This window comes from Vigna unguiculata, chromosome 8 (assembly GCF_037176805.1).
Source record: "Vigna unguiculata cultivar grain cowpea cultivar isolate G323 ecotype 2 chromosome 8, ASM3717680v1, whole genome shotgun sequence".
NCBI lineage: Eukaryota > Viridiplantae > Streptophyta > Magnoliopsida > Fabales > Fabaceae > Vigna > Vigna unguiculata.
In genome coordinates, this window is record NC_140799.1 from 20840251 (window position 1) to 20864976 (window position 24726).

At 34.4% G+C, this 24726-nt stretch overlaps 1 protein-coding gene and 1 non-coding gene across 2 annotated transcripts; one reads left to right on the forward strand and one right to left on the reverse strand.

The window, feature by feature from the left end:
- The first annotated feature begins 13812 nt into the window (after positions 1-13812).
- TRNAR-ACG (transfer RNA arginine (anticodon ACG)) lies at positions 13813-13885 on the forward strand. The gene has a single exon. It is a non-coding gene; the product is annotated as a tRNA-Arg (tRNA).
- Positions 13886-14513: 628 nt separating this feature from the next.
- On the reverse strand, positions 14514-19951 carry LOC114193287 (sequence-specific DNA binding transcription factor). Its single transcript, XM_028083016.2, has 2 exons — positions 19375-19951; positions 14514-15210 (listed from the first exon to the last, which is right to left on the reverse strand). The coding sequence occupies exons 1-2, from the start codon at positions 19808-19810 to the stop codon at positions 14702-14704; spliced, it is 945 nt and encodes a 314-aa protein (XP_027938817.1). The 5' UTR covers positions 19811-19951; the 3' UTR covers positions 14514-14701.
- Positions 19952-24726: the final 4775 nt, after the last annotated feature.

Here is a 24726-nt window from a genome sequence, read left to right on the forward strand (position 1 = left end):
CCACAGGTAACGGGTACGAGTATTTTTATACCCGCATGTTAACAGGGTGGGTACGAGTATCATAGTATCCATACCCGTGGATACTCGTACCCACAATTGTCACGATTCTTTAATTTCTTAAAGAATGTATTTTTTCCACCTTTAAGCATCATTTTATTTTCTTGTCTTTATTTTTGTTTTCTTTTGTTTTTGATGGCTACCTCCTCAAACTAGTATGCTCCAAAGCTAGAAGATGAATCCATGGTGAAGAGTAGGCGCACGAAATCAAGGAATGAAGGAATAATAGGTCTCGGTTTCCATAGTTTGATGTGTAGAATGGTGTGGTTTGGTGCTCTCAAGTGAGATAGGGTCAACACTCCAAGAAGGGTGGCTAGAGGAGACCACATGGGATGCTCTAGCCAAGACTTTAGAGACAAGTATGAAGGCATAGAATAATTTAGCAACAAAACTCTACAAATCTCAAAGTGAATTTACAAAGGGGGAGACACCTCTATTTATAACCTAAGGCGTCTCCAAATTTAGAGATGCATAATCCTAAAAACTCTAACTTGGCTTGCTTGGAGTCCAAGGCATAAATCCTCTCCAATAGGAGGAGGACATGTGGCCACTCAAGTAGGTGAGAAATACTATACATTCCTAGAGTGCCATGTGGCCATGAAAGAAGGTGGAAAACACTTTCTACTCCTAAAGGGACATGTGGCCACTCAAGAAGGTGAAAAATACTCTTCATTCCTAGAGTGCCTTCCTAGAGTTCCATATGGCCACTAAGTGAAAAACTCTCCAATAAGAGCATGACACATGACCACTCTTTCCCAAAGGACATAAGTCTCTTCCTTGCCTTCCAAGCTACCAAGATAGGCACATATTGACTTGGAAAACTGAATGAAAAATGCGTTCCACACTAATGGGCTTTCTAAGGCCCAAAACCCTATACTACTTGGCCCTTTATACAAGGCCTAAAATAAATCCTACACTCTTAGGCCTTTAATACAAAGCCCAAAATAAATCTATACTACAAAGAGGTGGCACAAGAAAATAAGAGTTTGACCGCACCTTTTACATATGAATTCAACTCTTCTTGAATATTCTTTGGCCATGCTATATGCCATTAATTTTTGTACACTAAGTTTTTTACAAGAGTGCAAAAGAGTAAGTTTGAAGGTATTTAATGAGTCTAATTTTATCAAATCTAGAAACATCCAATCTAAGTTATCTTGGACTATAATTAAAATTAATATTTTAACTACAATTGAGGTTAATAGCTTTTGTTGAAATCTTTGCTAAAAACCAACCTTTTTGTCTTATCAAACAAAGCTTTATACAATCTTATCAAATGACTAATTAGTGGAGTCTAAGTAGAGAAGTCTAACCAAGAAGCGTCTAATCAAACATGTGCATCTTGAATGTCTATACTTTTGTGATATTGAAGTCGCTTAATCTGTTGAAGTCACTTAGTCTGCACTAGAGCATCTAGTATGCTTAGTTATGATTGAGAACTAGAGGACCTTTGAACACAACATTAAAGATTTGATTTGAAGATTTGAATTGAATAGTAAAGGCATGCAAGCTAAACACATAAGCAAGCGATTATTCTCCAGGTATGACATGGGATATTGTTTGATTTATTTCCTTAAGCTAGAAAAGACAAACGCAATCTAAAGAATTGTCATAACTTTACTTTTAGATTCTCTAATGCCAAAAGATGAAGATATGTGTTTGATATTGTATATTTTATAGAATCAAATACTTACTAAATTAGAGATACAAATATTATTCTCAAAGGGATACAAAAGAAGAATTCACTAGAGTTAGGGGAGAGCTCACTAGCACATGTTTCACTATTGAACACTTAGATTATATTTTCTATTTCTCTTTTGTAATTTTTTATCTTAACCTTTGCATGGAAGGTTAAACATTTTTGAGTTGATTCCTTGTGAGTTCATAGTAAATTTGAATGTTTTGTGCTAAACAAGTTCCTTCGTTTAATTTTGAAATAGAGTGTACTTATATTATTTGCTCCTTTTGAATTATGATTACTATTATTAGAATTGTTTTGAACTCTTGTTCTAATTCAATTCAAATCTTTTACTATAATTCTTGTTGGTTTTGTTAATTCTAACAATCTCTTGTCTGCTTAACTCAAGAGGTAAAGGAATCTAAATGTTGAACGTATACTCTTGGAATGTGAGAGATACTTAATAAATTAATCAAGAATTTTCTTATATCATTTGTTGAGTTCCAAATTTTATCCATGGGGATGTCTTTGATCACTTGTCTAGAATTCTATCATAGATTTTAATTAGATTTCTTATTACTTTTCTTAATTCTAATAATCTCTTGTTCACTTCATTTAAGGGATAAAAAAATATAAATCTCAAACATAAACGCTTATTGGAACCAGAGAGATACTAAATTCATTGATTAATGTTTCTTGGATCAAAACATAGATGAATGGTAATTATTTTATAATTGATGAAGAATTAATTGTGAATGAATTGGAGAATCAATCTGCTTCTTTTATCATTTTATTTTCACCTTTTTTAAATATCGTCTATATGGCTAAGCCCCCATTTTACTTTACTATTTTGTCTAACTTTTGTTTCTATATATGGTTTTGTGATATGGAATACTGAGATTACTATTTAATTCATTGGGAGACGATTTTTGGTTTACTAACCCTATCTATACTCATTTTTGTCAATTATCTATGTTGTAGATGACAAGCGCAATATAGTTTTGGGTACTAGACAACTAGTGCAATGCATTAGACAATTCATGTTTCATAAACAATTACTCTTAATTTGATTCTAAAATGACAGTGATAAATTCATATAAAACCTCTCACCTTGAAAGTTTATTGTGTAAAGCACTATCAAAATGGGGGGCGGGGGGATTTGTTAAGACCCTATTTTTTCATGATTTTCATTGTTGAAAACACTTCTTTTAGGTTTTCCTTAGTATTAATTCTTTGGATTTAATCCATTTTCAGTTTTTCTTGTAAAAAATAAGGATTTTATGAAAATGTATTAATCTGTATTTTTAAGTTTTTTTTTCTAGTTTTTCAATTGCAATTTCCTAAGCATCAGAGTTGAACTTTCTAGCTTTGCTTTCTATTTTTATGTGTAGTGTGAATTTTCTAGCTATAGTCTTGGTGTATAATTTGATTTTTACCATTGGGAAAATTAACTTGAAAGAATTTTGCTTTAGGTGTTGTGAAGGAAAGGAAAGAAAACTTTGTTAACCAATTAAGGTAGTTAAAAGAAGCTAATTAAAGAGAGGAAATGATTGGTTGTAAGCTGTAAAAGAATCTCTTACACCTACTATGAGAGGTTGCCCTTGAAGTTGAGAGAGTTGGAAACATTGTAATGGACTTGCACTTTGCAATTGGAGATGAAAAAGAACTGGGCAAAGGAGCTGGACTTTATCCAAGACTAGTTATGACATTTAAGAAACCAATGGAAACCAATTGGAAGCCCATTGGACACTCTATGCACAACACGTTGGCCTATTGTAGCCTATGGTCTTGGAGAGAAGCTGAGAGATTTTACTTGCTATTTAGGTTACCTAGGATTAGAGTTAGGTAGTTAGTTAGTTTGGACAGTTAAAATTACCTTAATTGACATATTCTAGTGATTAGATTAAGTTATTAGGATGTCTTTATAAGGCTATTTGAGAAATTCATTCATAGAACACTACATCATAGGGAGACATTTTCTCTGCTTTGGATTTGAATTTTGTAGAGCTCTTGGGGTTGTTCCAGCCTTATGTGGTTGAGTAGTACTTTCTATGGTTGTAATTGAGGTTTCATTTAATGAATTTGACATTCAAGTTTCTTAGAATTCCATTTTTCTTCTTTAATTTTGTTTCACTTTAGATTAAATCCATTTATAGTGTATAATTCTTTACAATTTCGTGCATTCAATTGAATAACATGTTCTATGCACTACTTTTTCGTTTACATTTATATTCATTGTTGTTACACTATTAAATTCCAATTCAACATGCAGTTTCAAATTCCATTTGATGTTTCCATTGTAGTTTCTTAGATTTGCATGGTAATCATGATAAGAACTTAGTTTGATCTTTCAATTTTAGTTTCAATCCATGTTTTACAAATTTCTTCATCTTAAAATATGCAAAAACAAACACCAAGACTTTTAAATCCTACAAGAGTCTCAACTAAGCACAACAAGATCCCACTTGAAGACCTGGAAAACAACTAGGCAACACCCAAAACCCTTAGAAAGATCAAACTTGGATTATGAATCTCCCTAGCCAACCAAACCTCTTTCTCCAAGTCTCTAAACCAAGCAAAAATGCTCCAAGAAATTCAAAGATTCTTCATGAACAATTACACATTTGCATGATCTAGAAAGAGAGAATTTTCCAAAAGTTTAGAGTAATTTCGCGCTAAAAATAGAAATTTTTATTACTCTCTGTTAAAAACCATATTATATAGACTGTATGTTGGCATATTCAACAGGTTGATTTTTCTATTCAAAATATGTTGATTTTATTTGACTTAAGTGAAATGAACCGATTGAAAATTAATTCAGCTGATTGAATATGTAACTTTCAGAACTATAGTAGCTACCCCTTTCATCTATTAAAAATCAATTTAACATGTTACAAGAATACAACCAGACCCTATACACCTATACAATGTTAGATTGTCTACACATAGAGCTCCAACCTCCAAGCTTTGTGATCTTCATGTGAAACCCAAATTTAGTACAAACTCCAAGCTTGATCAACACACTTATCTTCAAGTCTTCTTGTCTTCATCAATTTATCTTAAATCCATGACGTCATTATGTAATGTCTTCATATATCTTTTGTCAAATCTTCAAGCACCAAATCATTGTGCTAACATGCATGTTTGGTGTCCCAAGGTGCCTGATCTTTAACATTGGAACTCAGTTTGTTTGTACACACGTCAATCAATTCTAATAAATTTAGTGATAAATAGATATATTCTTCGGTGGAACATCTCATACTAATGGTCAGGCAGAAGCAGCCAACAAAGTCATCCTTAAAGGGTTAAAGTGCAAATTATTGACCGCCAAGGGAGAATGGCTTGAGGAAATACCCAGAGTTTTGGGTCATACCATATGAATCCATAATCCACCACTCATGAAACTCCTTTCAACTTGGTATATGGGACTGAAGCAATGTTGCCAATAGAAATTTTTGAGCCTACAAGGAGATTTGAAGAATTTACAGTCGAACAATCTAAAAAGGGGCTACGAGATAACCTGGATACTTTAGAAGAAGTACAAAAGTTTGTCAGAATAACCGGTGGAGCTATTAAAAGAAGGATAAAGATAAGGTAAAGGACCAAGGTAATTCCTCAAAAATTTCGAGAAGGGGACATGGTATTGAGAAAGGCACAACTTTTTCAAGATGGAACATAAACTTGTGCCTAAATGGACGAGACCCTATCGCATAAATAAAATGGTTGGGGGAGGAGCTTACCAGTTAGAGACATTGGACGGGAAGCAAATACTGAGAACTTAGAACGCGACAAATCTTCGATTTTATTTCAGTTGAAGTTATTTTTTGTGTTTGTTGAATTTTAGAACATTATGTTATTTCCTTTGAAGCTTTTATCGAGTTTGAAATGTTGGTTGTGAACAAAATTCTTGAGGAAGGTTTCTAATTTATTGAAGTTAATTTCCTAACAAGCTTATGAATTTATTTGAGCTAGGGCTCGTTAAAGAGAAAGAGGATACATGCTTAAACAAAACTATTTGAGCTAGGGCTTGCCAAAGAGCAGGAGGATACCTGCTTAAACAACACAATTTGAGCTAGGGCTTGTCAAAGAGCAAGAGATATCTTCTTAAACAAAACAATTTGAGCCAGAGCTCGTTAAAGAGTAGGAGGATACCTACTTAAACAAAACAATTTGACCCAGGGCTTGCCAAAGAGCAAGAGGATAACTACTTAAACAAAACTTGTAAAAATGCAAAAGGATACTTGCTTAAACAAAACAACTTGAGCTAGGGCTCGTTAAAAAGTAAGAGGATACGTGCTTAAACAAAAAAATTTAAGCTAGGGCTCACCAAAGAGCAGGAGGATACCTACTTAAACAAAACAATTTGAGCTATGGTTTGCCCGAGAGCAAGAAGATACCTGCTTAAATAAAAAAAAATTAGTTATGGCTTGCCAAAGAGGAGGATAATACCTAATTAAACAAAAGAATATGAGTTAGGGCTCCCCAAAGAGCAGGAGGATACCTACTTAAACAAAATAATCTAAACTAAGGCTCACCAAAAAGCAGAAGGATACCTGCTTAAAGAAAATAATCTAAGCTACGACTCACAAAAGAGTAAGATGATACTTGCTTAAACAAAAAATTTGAGCTAGGGCTCGCTAAAGAGTAGAAGGATACTTGCTTGAACAAAACAATTTGAGGCCAAAAAGCAAAAGGATGCATGCTTAAAAAAACAATTTGAGCTAAGGCTTGCCAAAGAGTAAGAGGATACCTCCTTAAACAAAACAATCTGAGCTAGGGCTCACCAAAGCTGGCAAGCTAACATCTTTTTGTAAATAAGGTATATGTTTTGTGATAGTTTTAAGACAGGGAAGATTACTCGATGTGGAAAGATTCATTGGACAAGTATTTTGAAACCAAGGGCTCATCTTTTGGACAACCTTCTTCGTATCAAATAAGTCAAAAAAGGAGTTACTCCTTTTTAAATCCTAAGGGCTCGTTTCTTGGATGACTTTCTTCGTATGAAATAAGTCAAAAAAAGAGTTAGTCATTTTTAATGTTGAGGGCTTGTCTTTTGGACGATATTCTTTGTATGAAATAAGTCAAAAAATGAGTTAGTCGTTTTTAATGCTAAGGGCTCGTCTTTTGGACAACCTTCTGCATATGAAATAAGTCAAAAAAGGAGTTAGTCATTTTCTATGTTGAGGGCTCATCTTTTGGGCAAGCTTCTTTGTATGAAATAAGTCAAGAAAAAAAGTTAATCATTTTTAATGTTAAGGGTTTGTCTTTTGCACGACCTTTTTCGTATGAAATAAACCTAAAAAAGAGTTGGTTGTTTTTAATAATAAGAGCTTGTATTTTAAAATCCTTTATTGATTAGTTGAGGAAAAATTGGTTATTCCTCAAAAATTTGAGTTGACAAAGATATGTACTACCAACATTATGTCAAACAAGTTAAGTGCGAAGGCAATATATCCAAAACGTAAATATCAAAAGATCAAAAGATAAGATGTCAAAGTGTTCAAAAAATAAACCTAGTTGGTAGAAACCAGATAAAGTTCAATAACAAAATAAATTACTACGTTTCTAATCTTCTATCTCCACTAATTGGCCATCCACCATAGTTTTGGAGATATCCACAAGGGACAAATCAACATTGAGACAAGCAACACGAGCTTGGTTCAATGCTAATTGAAATCCTATATTCAGCGAGGAACCAATTTGATCCTTCATGAGTTATTCGATTGAATTCCATTTCTCTTTCTCAATTTCCAAGGCTGAGCAATGATCCTCTACTTCCTTTAATTTCTTCTCTATGTTAGAAAGCTTTGCTTCCTTATCTTTCACTTGCTCTCAAAGAGGAGTTAATTCAACTATCTCATTGTGCAAGCGAGTTGTCTCATTGAGAGAGGCTTCCAATTCTTTGCTCCTCTAGTCATCCTTGTAAAGGAGACCTTGGAGATGTTCTAAAATGGAAAAGGTTGAAGCCTCAGCCTTGTGAAGAAATTCAATGAGCCTTTCTTGAATAACACCCATGTCCTGGGTTTTCATCAGTGCAACATTGTGATCGATAAAATTATGCTCACGACCATGGGAAAAGTGGTGAAATCCTAGGTCCCAAAAAGTAACTTTGGGATTGTTGTAGTATGCATTGTAGACTGTAAGGGAGGAAGTTGGTCAATAGGTACTAAAGCTTTTAAGGCAGGTTTAGTGCCTTTCTTCTTCTTGGTGGCTTTGCACCTTTTAAGTCGGGGCTCATATCCCGATGCTCTTTTATCTAGTTCCATGGTCAGAGGAATGGAAAGGCTGACTTTGGTTGTGTGCCCTTTGGCTTCTTTAGTTGACGAGCTCAGCGAACCATTTCTTCTTGTGACATTGCCATGAGATTTTCTATCATCAATAGATAAGAGAAATAAGAAGATGAGAAAAAAAATATGTGACTTAAAGAAGAAAGGGAAGGTGTATACCAATTTAAAATTTTAAGCTCACCACCCAATATTCAAGCTCTAACAATTTACGAGAGAAAAAATACTCTCCAACTTTTCCAACATTAGACAATCTTTTTGCTCGGAGGAGTCAAGGTCTTCTAATTGTCAAGGGCTCTAAAGGTTAGGGTTATGATCAGTGGCCAGTATCTTTATGAAGACTCCATTGAAACCTTTACAGAAGGAGTTAAAAAGGGTCAGGAGACCTCGACCACTAACCCCGTTAAAAGAAACCCACATATGCTTGGAAAGGACTTTTTTAGCTCAAAAAAGCATAGGAACATATTAGCATGGAGTTGGGTTGGGGAGACGTTCAAGGTAGTGAGAATTTCTTTCTCAAAAGTATTGAATGGTAGTCGAAGTCCGGGTTTTTCGAAGAGGATAACGTAAATAAAAGTGAATTTCTGAGGGGGGAATGGAATCGTCCATGCACATGGGTTCATTTATATAGCGACTATAACATCTTTTTCATCACTTTTACATAAAGTTTGTTTATGTCTAGAAGCCCTAATCTTGGCAAGGGAAGTCAGGGAGGTAGTTCCTTTTCTAAGGTTAAGCGTGACCCAGGGGAAGTAAGAATCAAAGGATGTCATTTGGTTGGATAAATGAAACGCGAAAACCCTTATGGAAGACAACTAAGTCCGCCTTAAAATATTTGAAACCCAGAGAATACAGAGAAACAATGAAAAAACAACAATAATCTAGACAAAACCTACATGCATTCTACGTAATAGAGAACTAAGAACATTAAAAAAGTGCACGTAAATAGGGGCAAATGAATAAAAAGCTAAACTTGAAGGAGCTGAATGCAGGACAAAAAGAGGTGTTGTTGAGAAGAGAAATGGAATGCACCTTGAGGAGAAAAGGCAAGAATAGGAACGAGCATTGAAAGATAGGGAGAGTGAGCAAAAGGGGCAGGAGAATTCAAAATGCTTCAGGGAGGCGGCAACGATTTAGAAAGGGAAGTTCAGCAAAAAGTTGTACAAATCCAGATGTGGAAAGATCTTGTTAGTTGAAATTCTACAAAATTCTTTAATTCAAGACACGTGCGGGGAAGGTAACACACAATGATGGACCTACAGAATCACAAGCTACAGTTTCTAAAAGCAACTTTCTTGTTTTCATTTTGAAAAATGGAAACTCAAAGGTTGGAAGGCTATATACCATATGGGATGCCCTTTAGCAATCGAGTTGAGAAAGAGATAAGGAAGTAGATCTCCAAAAGGTTGAGTGAGTAAAGAATCATGTAAGAGGGGAAGCAAATCCCCAAAAGATTGAGCTAAGAAAAAGTCAGGTGAATTGGGAAAGCATATCTCCAAAAGGCCAAGATATTGAGAAATTACGTGAATTGAGAAAGCAGATCTCCAAAAGGCTTAGCTATTGGAGATATTTTGAGATATTCAAGATATTTTTAATTGTGTATTTTATCTTTGTAACCACATTCGATAATTATTATAAAATAATATATATGGAGAGTTGTTATTTTAAAAGTTGATTGTTAGTTTTAGTAGTTATTATTTTAGAAGATATTCCAGAGAGATTAGCCGATAAATATCTTTAAATTTGTAATTGATTTGTTTCTAAATAAAGCTCTACTTTCTACGGTTAAGGGACAAAACTATTTTATCCTGAATGTAATTTATTAAGTTGAAATATTTTTTGATTTTTACTTTTGGTACAAAGAACATATACTTTTGTTTACTGTAATAATATTGAATTTTAACATAGTAGATAAAGTTCAATAAAAAAATAAAAAATAATAATAAACCTCTGAATCAACCATTTATAATCAAGTGAAAGTTGAAGGAATAATCTTTCAAGTTACAATAAATTTATTCAATGTGTTTACCCGCTTCAGAAATTATTTCTTGTACACATACACATGACCCAAAAATCAAACTCGTGATCACGTGTTTAAGGGAAAAAAGAATTAAAAATACACAAATTCGGGCTTTAAATACTTGTATTGACACCTCACAATTCGTAATAACATAATACATAATACATCACATATAATATTTTTATTGTGTTATAGTAAGATTTTTTATTGTGTTATACCAGCACTAACGACTTTTTAGTTAATTAGAAATAATAATAGGATATTTAATATAAATGTAAGGCCCCTTTTTATTTTTGCCCTAAAAGTTAGTGGACTGCCCTTGTAAGTGGGCCTAAGGCCGGCCCAACAGATAAAGTCTTAGGGGCTGCCCTAAACACTTCACTTCTTGGCATTTCAGAAAATCGTTATCCTTGCATTAGAGCCGCAGCCGTCTTCTACCTCTGCTAGGGTTCCGATGTTCTTCCGATTCACGTTCCATCTTGGCCATAGTTCTGCTCACGTAAGTACTTTTTCACCTTATCGCCTCTGTCTAGTGTAGTCTCGTAGTCACAGTGGGAAACTCTATAATGACTCGTTTAACTTGCTGTTCCAGTTTGCGAGTCGGGTTCTAGAGCTGCTGTGCTCCTTGTTTCAGTGTAGAAGTCCCGTGCAAACCCATTTCCAGGTAAGGGAAGCTAGAACCCTTCGGTTGTTTGGTACGAGTTTGCTATTTTATGTGGTTGGTGATCTCCTTATGTTTGCCTGTTGATATGGATGTATGATACGGTTGGATTGTTGCTTGTGGTACGTATTTGCATCTGTTGCAGGTGAAAACAGTGGCGGGCACTGATAAACTCGCCTAAGTCTTTTTCTCCACGAATGGTCGCCCAGGCGACCCACTGTGGCTTTTGAGCGAGTAGGCAACTCGCCCAGGCGAGAGGGATCTCGCCTAAGCGAGATCCCGCATTGCTCATGCTCCTGTTCTTGTGCCCTTGCCTAGGCGGAGGGGGGGACCTCGCCTGAGCGAGACTGTCTCGCCTGAGCGAGACCCCTCAGCCTGAGCGAGGTGCTGGGCGAGACAGTGCAGTGTTTGGATGTTTGTTGGTTCCTGAATGATCTATTTTGGTTGAGTATGATTGTATGATGAGTGATATGTATAAAATGGAGCATGAAGTATATTTGGCATGATTCATTAATTGTAGATGATGGGTTGGTATGAGAATTGGCATGTGAATTAAATGAGACGGATAACATTAAAGTGGCATGATAACATGATGAGTTGGATCTTATTTACATGGATAAACTATGAGGTGTTGGAATGAGTGGGGCCTGGATCTTGAAAGGCGTTGGCTTCAAAGGTTGGTACGAGTGATGTATACCTATGCGTGGTAATTATTATTTTTGGTTATGTGAATGAGGTCGATCTGTGTCAGTGCATAATTCCTTGGGGTCTCTAGGTGGGACTTTCAGGGTTGCGCTTCAGTGGTCGGGACGTAATTCCATGGCCCCTGTTAGTGGGTGTCTATGGTGGTGCCCCATCTGTATAACTATGTAAGGATTCAAGTTAAGGTTGCATCCTGACACTCTAAGGAGTCAGTTAGTCTCACTTAGAGCGGACTGACTCCTGTGGTGAGAGTAGCAGGAGGCCTGAGATTCATTAAGGGCTAACCTTGTGGTGAGGGAAAATTGATCTATCGTAACACTTGTAACACATAGCTCGGAGATGAGCAGCTCAGGGTCGAGCAGAGGCATCCACTACAAGTGCGAGCATCCACTGAATCCGACTAAGTTATACGTATCCGGATGAGTCGAGTCGTGTCGTAGTGTATCGTTTGGAAGGTCATAACATGCTTGGTTGTGGTATGAATATTGGATGGTGAAAATATAATTGACTGTATGATGAATATGTTATTGGCTCTAGCTTACCCTGTTTGTTGTGTGATTGTCTTGTATGTGGTTCTTCTTTCTTGTGATGATCATCAATTCGATTGATAGGAGCAGGTGGGCAAAGTTCTCGTGGCCAACAAGGGAATGGTGATTCCGCTGCTTAGCCATCTGGGCTGGAGTTCTCTTCATATTTTCTTTAGGGCTAAGGCCCATGTATCTTTTCATGTGTTTCTACTTTACACTCTTTGTTAGGTTGGTTTTCCGTTTTCCTATGGCATCGTGGTGTGCCCGATTTCTTTGTAGGGGTTGTGTTTAGAACCTCAGGAATACGCTACATTGTTATCTCTGTGTGACGTTTCCTTTAATTTTACGCATTAAATTAAATGAGGCGTTACAACTTAAATGTCAAGAACTTTAAATTTACATGTTCCTACCTACCTGCTGCACAATTATGCTTTCAATTTAAAGTATTGATTAATATAATTTTGGTCCACTTATTGCGTCCAGTCCACAATTTGATTCTTCTATTTTAAAAGATTATAATATTTAGAGTTATTTCTTACATTCTAATTAATTAAATATTTTTTTATATGTAAATTAAATGAATATATAACGTAGGTTTAAATTGGAAAAAGAAAAAGTAAAACATTTACAAAATAAATATTGGACCAAAATTACATATTTTTAAATACCAATAACTAATTGACTTCTTTAAAATGGAAAGATTAAAATTGTATTTAATATTATTTTAAAAAATGGGGATTAATCACTTCAATAGATTTTTAACTACAAATCATAATTATCGTTAGAGATGTCAATGTGAGCCAGAACCCGTGAGCCAACCCGGCTCACCACGGGTTCGAGCCAGGTCGGGTTGGGATTTTTTTTTTTTTTGCGATAATGGATCAAAACGGGTTGAGCTCACTTAACCCACGGGCTATGCGGGTTCGAGCCGGGTTATGGTGAGCTGACCCACCAACCCACCTATATTTTAAAAAACCTAATTTAGTAAAATTAATTATTTAAAATTAATATTTTTCAGAATCTGAAAAAAATTTACGCAATTCCTAACTCAGTTTTCACGCAGTGACGCAGCGCGCAGTTCCCTTTCTCTTTTCCTTTCCCTTTCCCTGTCGCGACGATGGTGCCATAGGTGGTGGTCGTCGGTGGTTCTTTGGCGGCGGTGGTCGACGTTGGGTGGCGGCCGTTCGGTGGTGGTCGAGCTGAGGAAAAACGGTGGTGTCCGTTTTTCAATTTCGACCCACACAGCGCAGTTCCCTTCCCTCTCAGTCGTGTCCGTCGCGGTGGTGCCCACAGGTGGTGGTCGTCGGTCGTTCTTTGGCAGCGGTGGTCGACGTTGGTGGCGGCCGTTCGGTGGTGGTCGCGTCGAGAGAAAACCCAATCCCTAACCTAATTTTGTTCTCATTTTCATTTTCGACCCACTCGCACTTCCCTTCCCTCTCACTCGTGTTTGTGGCGGTGGTGCCCAGAGGTGGTGGTCGCCGGTCGTTCTTTGGCGGCGGTGGTCGACGTTGGTACCGGCCGTTCGGTGGTGGTCGAGCCGACGCTTCTTTTGCTCGTGCTGCTCCTGTGCCTAGCCACTTTCCCTTTCGTTCCCGATGATTTTTTTTTAAAAAAAAATTTTTTTTTTTTAATTTTTATACGGGTTAGTGAGCCAACCCACTCAACCTACCAACCCGTGGTGGGTTGAGCCGGGTTGAAAAATTTCTGGCTCACCAGAAAGTGAGCCGGGTTGAGCTCAACAATTTCCAACCCGACCCGTGGTGAGCCAACCCGTGTGAGCCGGGTTGGCTCACTTTGACATGTTATCGTAGAATAAATTTTGCTAATGTTAACTAAACTATCAGTTATTGTAATTACATTAAACAATTTACTGTCTTGAAAATGACTTCATGGCCCAATGGATAAGGCGCTGGTCTACGGAACCAGAGATTCTGGGTTCGATCCCCAGTGAAGTCGTGTAATCTCTCTATTTTCCTTTTCAATATTCCATTTTCAACCTTTCTTTTATTGGTTAATGCTTAATTGAAGTTATTCCCTTTTTGTTAATGTTAGGGGAAACACACCCAAGGAAATTTGTAGGCCATACCACATTGTATCAGATACCAATACTTATGATACATATAAGTGAAATATCAAATTCGAATTTGTCTCTAACAATTTTTATAGACGGTTCAAAACAATTTTAATAAGAACATTTTCTAAGAACTTATATTATGATTATAAAAATAAAAAGCAAATTCTATATGAACATAAATATTTATATTATATTATATATATATATATATATTATTGACAATATTCTTATTTAATCTCTTGTTATGTCTTCGTATAGTAACTAAAATATATTTTCCAATGATAATAACAATAATAATAATAATAAAGGAAAATGAGATATCTTAAATAAATTATATTCTCTTTTCACTTTTTATATATTAGATAAATAAATTAAATTTATATTATTATATTTAACGAATCTTATTTATTAATAATTTTGAATACATTAATCTTGATTGTCAATTTAAATGATTCATAATGATATGTCCTACATTTTAAATATTACATGTTCAAACTATCTGAGTCAATGTTGTATCTGGTGTCAGGATTAGTATCCATGCTACACAAATGTTCTTGTTAAGCTGTAATATTTTGCTTTCGCATCAGCAATGAGTGAAGACAACTACATTAGCATAAAGCAGCAGCATTCTTTCCTATGCCTGATTCATTTTTTCACTAACAAGGACAGAAAATAGTTGTAGAAGAACATTGTAATGCTCATTTACACTCTTGGAGAATATCACATAGTTGCTTGAGGGTGTTGGAGAAATCTCCAAGGCTTGTTATGAGTTTGTCCCCTTGGCCTCTTGTGAAGTCAGTGCAGGAATCCTCTACATTCTTAGAGTCACCTCCCTTATAGTCTGTTGCTGATTTAGTAGCAATTGCTTCAATCTCCACTGCCAAGTCTTGCAATTTCAGAGTCAATGTTTCCTGATTTTCTTCCCTGCTAACTGCTATCTTTTCTACACTGATTGGCTTTGGACTTTCAGAATGGTTTTCATGAAGCTCTACTTTGGGAAGGCTCTTTGGTGATATTGCTAAATGCTTTGGAGGCTTTTCTCTAGTACATTTCAACTTAGGTCTTGATTCTAGGAAGTCTTTCAAATATTCGTCTTCTGAATAGTCATCCTCGTGCTCTTCTTCATGGCTGTCCTCGTGCCTTTGTTCAAGTTTGGGCTTTTGAACGCGGTGTCTGAACTTACTTCGTTGCCCTTTTCTTTTGGACCCTATTCATTCAATTCGCAAAAGTTCATCAGTTTGGAAACTCAAATTAATGCTCCTAAAGGGATAATAAAACAACTTAGTCACATTCATTAACTAAATAACTAGAAAAGTGAGGGGAAAAGGAAGAAACAACATCTGAAATTATATCGTGTTGATCAAAACAGTTCCTCGTGCTATACATTATTTTTCACAATTCAAGAACAGATTAAGAAAATTTGGTGCCGAGATTGACAGTTACTACCAATTAACTGTAAGAGTAAGAATGATCATTTTATATTTAAACTGCCCAACACAACCAATGAAAGGCCAAAATAAAATATTCTCAACTCTCCATATGTATCAATCATAATAAAAAAATTTATGCTCGATTACAATTTGTAGGAGTCACAATTTTCTTTTCTCAACTTGCTCTGCCTTTGTGTTAAAAAAGGAAAAAGAACCAAAATCAAATATCACATACAGACTCTTGTGTCGTATGACTTTGTGTGTCATTTTTCCTTTCATTGTATTTTCATTTAACGATAAATTCAATGTTGTGTTTCCAAACATATTCAACAAGCAGTTGGTCCAAGTGAAAATAAACTCATTTTTCTTAAAAAATGAGCAACCAAGTACTTCTAAGGAGATTAGTCATCCACGAAGTAATATCTATATTTTGTACCAATAAAATGTGTACCAACCTACTCCCGAACAGAAGTACACTCTGATTACCACAGATATTGGAATCAAATCCAAAATGAAAATAGGTCAACCACTTGATCAATGAGTAAATGCAAGCAGAGCAAGTAAGAAACCGAAAGGTTTACTGTTTACTTAGCCCTATTTATGGGGGCCCAAAGGACTATAGATTTAAACATATGCTAAAGGAAGTATCATTTAGTTCTCTTCACTCATTATTATTTTGTGTTTCTACTTATTTGAGCATTGAAGAGTCTCCATTTGGTACTCAAATTTTACCACCAAAGCTCATTTCTTAGTAGCCACAACTCGGCAAAGAGATTTGTTCTTTTCCACATCTCTTACAACCCTCCGTATTTAGTAAGAATATTTGGCATCTATTATGGAGCCCGAAGAAAGTTTTGATTTAGCTGAGTAAATGAAGGCAAGGAGAATGAGCACCGTTCATCATTGGAAGAAGGTTGTTTGCAAGAGTGCTCGCCAAGGTATGGGGCACATCATGGGAAGTCCTCGGCAAAGCGAAAGCTAGCTTTGTCGTCCAAGGTGAAGGAGGTCAAGTGGCTTACCGAAGAGAAGGCAATGTAGAAGAGAAAGGATTTGGTGGCTGAGCTGAGTGCTCTGAAGAAGCATCTTAAGTACATCAATGGTTGTAAACAAGTCTCCTCGAGGTCTCATGTGAAAGGAGCACCCAGAATAATTCAGCACCCTTTTTAGAGGAATTTTGTTTTGAGATAGTAGTCAACACATGATAATCATCAGACAACTCCACCTTCTAAAATATAGCAACCACAATCTTGTTTCCCCAACCTTAGATAATATCTACTGCAATGTCTCAATTGCTTGCAATATCCGGAAACATCTTTAGGATCAACCTTCATCTTCTTCGACCCTTTAACCATCTTTTCAATCTTGAAGACCACTAATGTAGAGGATGCCGCATCTTTTACACTCTTAGATGCTTTGACGTGAAGTTCATTAGAAGAGAGGCTAAATTTAACCTCTTCAAGCGTGATGTAGTCCTTCCTTACACTCAAAGAACCCACCAAGTTCTCAAACATCACTGCGAGAAAGGTCAATAAAATCATTGTTACATCCTCATCTTCTACTTCAACATTAATGGCTTGGAGCTCCATCAAGATTGAATTAAGCTCTTCAAGATGGGCATTGAGTGGCGTATGCTCTGTCATACAGAGCCCAAACAACGTCTCACTCAACAAAAGTTTGTCACAATTGGACTATGTCATGAAGAGCTTCTTCAACTTTAGCCACAACGTTGTTAAGGTCTTCTCTTTCGCAACATAATAAAGAACCTATCTCAAAATGACAAAAGTATCATCGAATAAGCTTTTTCTCCATCTACTCCAGAACTTTCCTCTCTATGCAACATGATTCTAAAAAGTGGCCACACACCCATTGTTCCTTGAGCAAGATTCTCATAATTCTACACGAGAAGAAATTGTTCTTCTCATTGATCGTATCAATCTTGGATGTGATACTCATCTTCTTGCAAGAACTTATGAAAAACACAAAACAAGATCAAAACTGGCTCTAATATCAGTCTCTTCTGAATAAGTGCCAAAATGAGCCCAAAGTACAATGAAAGAAACAATGCTGGTTACAAATCATACCAACTAGAAACACAGAACAAAGAACACGCATAGCAAGATAAAGATGAATAATTATCTCGTTTAGCAAGCAAAGAAGCTTTACAATCATTACTCTGGTGTATATCCACAACAGGTACAAGCTACCCTCATATAGAACTACAAAATGATGATACACAAAGACAATTGCCTGATATTGAATATATACAACAGACCAATGGTTTACCAAATGACATAACACTGAGTCATTAGACTACCTACTAAGGGACAATGTCTACAACTATCAAACACAGCATCCTAAAAATAGCTCAATACACCAAGATCTATGGTTAGTGCATGAGCAATCTACTCTAGTTTCTACATATAATTTCACTAAAAGACCATAATGCTTTCAGATTTTCTTCTCTTGATTCCAAATTCCACCCCAGGCCCAAATTTTTGGTTGCATGACAACCTCTACCCAATGATGGATGGCAACTCTGAATCCAAGCTTCTTGTCAATGAACTCCTAATTCAACAACCACTATGCATAACCTAAATTAATGGCTTAATTTGAGTCACCACCACCAATCCAAGCCTAGTTGTATTTCATGCAAATGTGTTCAGTAATGCAACAAGCTCGCCGTTGAGGCCAATCTGTCATCTCCCATGCAAGGACAAGGATCTTCCATCACAACATTCCTGCTACCCAATAATCCATTTAAAGCGGATCCTGTATCAATCATTCTTTTTCTCAATCTTTTCATTGTTATGATGGGATAGAGGAAAAAATGGGCCTTCTAAATCCATTTTCAGAATAGGGCCAATCCACTCGATCAATTAAAACTAAAAAAAAGGCAGCATACAGTTCTACTGCTATGTATAACTGACTAATTCAATTTCTCTTTATGAGTTCTTAGTCATTAATGAGCGCTCTAACCAAGGCCCTAAGCCTACTTTCACCAAACTAAACCTTAAATAGTAACATTGACGATAGGCTTCCCTTGCGTTTTATACAATCACCAGTCAAAAACACTACCATCTGACAGATATAGGGTTCTTAAGAGCATAGGAGTGCATTTAAAATAGCTCACCAAGGAAATATTGCATTGATAAAGACAAATAAGTTGTATGACTGGTTAGTCGGAAGCCTCCTCTAACATTCCCGTGTGATGCAAGCAAAACAACTTACCCATATGGCCACAAATACATGAACATGCTCAATTAGGCATATCCACCAGAACCGTCAGTCAATTAATATTAGCCATGGTACAAAGCATAAATTTCCTATTTCAACACTCCATAAATGCATTGAATCAAACTACCTAGTCAACTAATCACCATAACAAAGATTGTAGCAATCATATTCACACCAAACTTAAACTGTTATATATGATAAGTTCAAAGAACATGCATAATAAATTCCTAAATTATTGATAATTCAAGCTCAAAATGAACAAATAACAGATTACATAAATATCTTTTACACTGTTATCCAATCACAAATTATTGTGTATAATAAAATATATTAAAATATAAAAATGTGTTGAATTTCATAATTTAGTTTAAGGATAATTTTTATATGGCCAATGTGTAAAAACTTTTAATGGTAGTGCAAATTGGTACAATATGTAAGTATAAAGACCTTTATTAGTCAACCAATTAAACATCACCACCACACAGTATACACGACTTCTTTAAAATAATTATTAAGAAAAATAATGATCATTTCATACATATCAATTAGTGATTGGATGAGTATCTGAAAAATCTTAACACTCTATTATTAATTCTTAAACTATACAGTTTCAGAAATGAAAATCACCGGTAAATAGTAGTAGGCATGTCATTCTTCTAATAACACAACAGACACAAAGTTCACAGAAAAATTGGAACGGTGCGTACCGATTTCCACGGTGGCGTCACGCGCATCGTTCCCTGCTTCAGTATCGCTCTCAGGATCAGCCATGCCCCGCTCCTCACGCGCCCTCACAACGCGTTGGACGGCCTCAAACAATTCGTAATCGAAATTTGGTGGCAACTTGCCTCCAGCTGCGGCGGTTCCCTTGAAGCGGTCGTAATCAGAGAGCAACGCATGCCACTTGCGGCGGCACTGTGCAAGGTTGCGCTGCACATCCAAAGATGCACAGTTCTGGGCGATGATGTTCCACTGCTGGTAGGAGGAGAGCGCAACGGAGCAGTCAGCTTCCACAGCCGCGACCTCATTCACCAGAATGAGCGACTCGATGACGCTCCAATCTGGAGCAGCTTGGGAGCGCGTGCACCGAAACGCACCAGCCGAACCCGAAGCGTCAATGACGTCATTGTCAAAAATTTTCATTTGTTCTTGCCCTCGTTTCTTTCCAATGTAGAAACCAGAAAAGGAAGCTCGACGAGAAGAAGGTTGTGCTTTGTGGCATTTGCGCTCACCATTTCCGAAACCCTCGCGCAGATTATTGCTAAAAACGTCGTCGCATTGTTAATCAATGTGTTAGGCTTTTTTTAAGAAATGTTATTTGTTATTTGTGCTGTGAAAATCCACATATTTAATGCAAACTGTGATGTTTTTACATCAGTTTTTACACATAATAAATTAAAAAACAAATAAACATTTATGAAAGTGAAATCTGATGTGAAGTCAGAATAAATCATTAGGCTTAATTATATTTTTTATTCATCTCTCTTTTCAGTATGTAATTTTTTTCTTTTAATTTTTGAAGTAATTTTGATCTTTATATTTTTTTTTTCGAAGTCAATAATTTAAGTGAATTTTTGTTATGTAACTTTTGTTTTTTATTATGCTAAAATCATATCAATCATATCATACTTGTGGTCAAACATGTTGGTCCACTACAATTTAGACAATTTAGACAATTTGGTAACAGGTGTGTATTTATGGAGAGCACTTTCTTTTCCATATAAAGAAATTTTAAGAAAAAACATAAAAAAAAATTATTCTAGAAAAAATTTCTTGATAAAGAATTTTGAGAAATTATTCTCTCCACCGGAGGTTATATATATATATATATATATATATATATATATATATATATATTATAATGTAATTTAATTACTATTTTTTTTATATTTTGAATTTGATTTGTTTTAATTTTATTTTTTTTTCAATTAAGTTTCTCTTTATGTGTTTATGTGTTAAATTGATTCTATTTGATATGTTCGTTAAATTTGTATAAACAATTTTAAGAGAGCATCGAATTGGTTATACATGTCAATATTTTATTTTGTTTTTATTTTAGTTTTTTGGAATTGTTGAAGTTTTTTCTTCCTTTTCTTCTTCAAATCCTTCAATCTCTTAACAAGGAAGAGACCCGTGCATATGTTTTTTTCTTTTAAAATTTGGTTATCTTGAGAAATGATTTTTATATTTTTATGTGTAAATAAATGATTAAAAAAATATTTTGAAGAGTTCAATAGTTAATTTAATTATATGCACCGATTAGATTGATTTAAGAATATATTATTGATATAATTAGTTTAAATTAATTATTATTTTATGTTATATTTTTTTAGTATATTTCGTGATGAATTGGTTGTAAGGTAGAATTTAAGTATATCTGTAATATGTATTTTTATTTGTTGTAATATATATTGTTATTTAATGTTATTGTATATAAATTATTTATTTCAATTTAAATGATTTTAAAGGATTGATTTGTTAATTTGAGTATATGAAATTATTACAATTATTAAGTAAATATAATTCTGATATAATAACGAAGAATTAATTAGTTTGATGTATTATATTTAAATTTTTTAATTTTGGTTATATTTGTAATGTTATTTATTTAAAAGTTTATTAATTGTTGCTAAATTTAAATTTGATGTCATTAGTATTAAATTTGATATATAATGTCATTAAGATTTTAATTGCTGATTGAACCTATTAGAAGATATTTTAAATTGTATTAGAAATGTTATTTTTTTGTGTAAATTAATATCATTAAATTCCAAATAAGATATTGATGGGAATATGAAGAGATAGCGACAAAATGAATTATTGTTTGTCTTATCAACGTGTTCAGACTGATATTTTGCAGCTTATTATTCTAAAAGGTCAAGACGTTTGGAGTTGCAAGAGACGTTTCCTTTAGTTTGGTTAAAAGGAGATTTGAAGACTGTAGGTTATTTTGTTCAGAAACGAAGAACAAAAACAATCTTCCTCACGAGTTTCATAAGCAACCGACGATCAAATGTCTACCTCCAAGGCTTTTAGCTTCACCATTCTCTACCAGAACTCTGTAATGATGATGGAACCCTTAGAGGTTAATCCGTTTGCATGTATGATTTTGTTTATGTTTTGTGTGTTTGATGTATACAGTTAGTTTTTCGATGAAAGTTTTAATTTTTCTGTCATCCTTTGCTTCAACCATGTCCATTATATTTTATACAATTCTTATTTTTAAGGATCGTTGTGGTTTTTTGTATGATAGGAGTGTCTGGAGTTTGAAGAAGGATTTTATGAACAATGGGGCAAATCTCTACTGATAGGGACAAATTTTTTCAGTGATCCGAAAGGAAACGTCATCAACATAGAGTTTGAACAAACTCTTCTTACTCAGAGACAATTCCGTGCGGTAGAGCAGTTGATGTGGTTTTATGAGCTAAATGATGTATATTACGTTTGTAGTCTTTACTGCGAAGATCGATACTTTCGCATAAGGTTGTTCGATCTGGACTGGAATGAAGTTGTGTATCCTGGTAGAAGAAATAATGATCTTGCAAGTGACCCTCTGTCCTCGGTCAGATTTTTCCAAGCATTTAGAGTGCAGTTCATTCCAAACACGGTATGGAACTTTAGTCCATTTTTTTTTTATTTTGTAGTGTAGATTTGGAGTTATTTTTACTAATATAGGGTTTCTGTTGATTGTTCTGATAGTTGTTGATAATCTTGCCTGATTATTTCCGAATGTTCTGTCAGCAAAAAATTTCGTTTAACGATCCAGTGAAGTTATACGATCCTTTGACAAAATTTTTTAAAATATATGTGGACAAAGATAAGGGTGGAAAGATGGTATTATTTGGTTTTTGTCAGTATGTTGCATACTATGGGTTCGTTTCTCCTTGTGTCCTACATTTAAATTATGTAGGAATAATATCTTTGTTCACAGGATTTTCTCGGCGGAAGGAGTTGAAATTGATTATAAGAGAGATTTCGATAATGGTTGCAGCAGCAAAGTTAAAGTTGGTTCTGTTGATTGTGAGAAAATATTAAGTCCTTATGATGTTCGATCATCTTCTTTGGTATGGTTGATAGTTGTAGTTATGTGTTTATAATTTTGGTTTATATTTACGTTGTTAACACATTTTCTTTCAATGTAGCATCTGGATGCGAAGTTTGTGAAAGAAGGCTTGGTGAAGGGGAGAAAAATTATGTTCTAACAAATGGCCAATCACAATACTGGAACTGCAAGATTTGATGGACAGGCAGGAGTTCATTTAAGTGCTATTTGACATGTGGTTGGAAGAAATATTGTAAGGAGAATGGGTTGGTTGCTAGTGATCGTATTCGATTTATAGTGCAGGCTGACGAAACCAACGTCATCCAAATTCTGAAGATTTAGCATGTATATGTGTTTGTTGTTATTTTGGTGTATAAAACGAATGTATGGGACCTATGAACAATATCTTTGTATTTGGTTTTCTTTATTTCAACTTGTCTAATATTTTGTATGTCAACATTAATGTTTTTTGGTATGTTGGCATGTATGTTTATGAAGACCTAAATATTTACTATTAAATGGAGTATGTCTTGTAATTATATGTAGTATTTCTGATTGGTCTATGTTAAATAATTTCATTTTAGTACTTTATATTTCTTTTAAGTAGATTATTAGAGTAAAGAAAATATTTGAATAAATAAAATATATATTATCAAATTTAAATTCTGAATGGGTAGATTATTTGAATATCCAATAACTTTGAATAAATTAAAATAATATAGGTTAAAATACCTTTTTGGTCCCAATTTTCGTCAAGATTTTTCAAATAAGTCCTAATTTTGGTTTTGTGTTCAAATAGGTCCCAATTTTCGTCAATTTTGTTTAATTGGGTCCTTTTTTGCTAACACCGTTTAAATCATTAACAGCCATGAACAATGACTGCCACGTGTCACTTCGTGGTTTTTTTGAATTTTTATTATTATTTTTTTGAATTTTTAAAAAATAATTAATTTTTTTTAAATGTACACGTGTCAACCCAGGAGTGTGCCACGTGTCACTTCGTGGTTTTTTTTGAATTTTTTTGAATTTTTTTTAAATTTTTTAAATTTTTATTTAAATGTCCACGTGTCAACCCAGTAGTGTGCCACGTGTCAAAGTCAATGTTCTAAATTCATTTTGGTCCCTATATTTGTTATTTTTGTTCAATTAGGTTTCAATTTTTGTTAATATTAACCAATTTGGTCACTCTCCAAATTAAAACCAAATTTAATTTTTATATTAAAATTCACATTTTTTATTAAATATTTTTATATAATATATTAAAATTCATGTCATTATAACTTTGATATAAAAAATAAATTTGGTCACATCTTGGATAAGGACCAAATTGGTTAATGTTAACAAAAATTGGGACCTAATTGAACAAAAATAACAAATATAGGGACCAAATTGAATATAGAGTATTGACTTTGACACGTGGCACGCTACTTGGTTGACACGTGGACATTTAAAAAATATTCAAAAAAATTTTAAAAAATAAAATAAAAAATTCAAAAAAAACCATGAAGTGACACATGGCACGCTCCTGTGTTGACACGTGTACATTTAAAAAAAATATTTAAAAAAAAAAAATAAAAAAAATAAAAAAAACTACGAAGTGACACGTGGCAGTCACTGTTCATGGTCGTTAATGATTTAAACGGTGTTAGCAAAAAAGGACCCAATTGAACAAAATTGACAAAAATTGGGACCTATTTGAACACAAAACCAAAATTAGGACTTATTTGAAAAAACTTGACGAAAATTGGGACCAAAAAGGTATTTTAACCAATAATATATTACCAAATTTTGCATTATATGAAACGTAGAGCAAGAAAAATTAAAAGTTAATCAACTCGTTGTTAATACCAATTGATAAATAAAATTGGTAATTTATATAACTATTATTACGTAAAAATCCATCCAAGTTCATAGAATATAAGTATTGCAGTTCGCAATATTATTTACTAAAAAAAATTAAATTAATTTAATAATGTGTACTATGAAAATTAATAATTGAATGTCTACGTTTAAGATT

Excerpts from the sequence above, each read along its gene's own strand:
- LOC114193287 (XM_028083016.2), bottom strand. The coding sequence starts at position 19,810 with ATGAAAATTTTTGACAATGACGTCATTGACGCTTCGGGTTCGGCTGGT. Across the intron at positions 15,211-19,374 it reads TGACGCCACCGTGGAAATCG|GGTCCAAAAGAAAAGGGCAA; the intron begins GTACGCACCGTT and ends TTGAATGAATAG.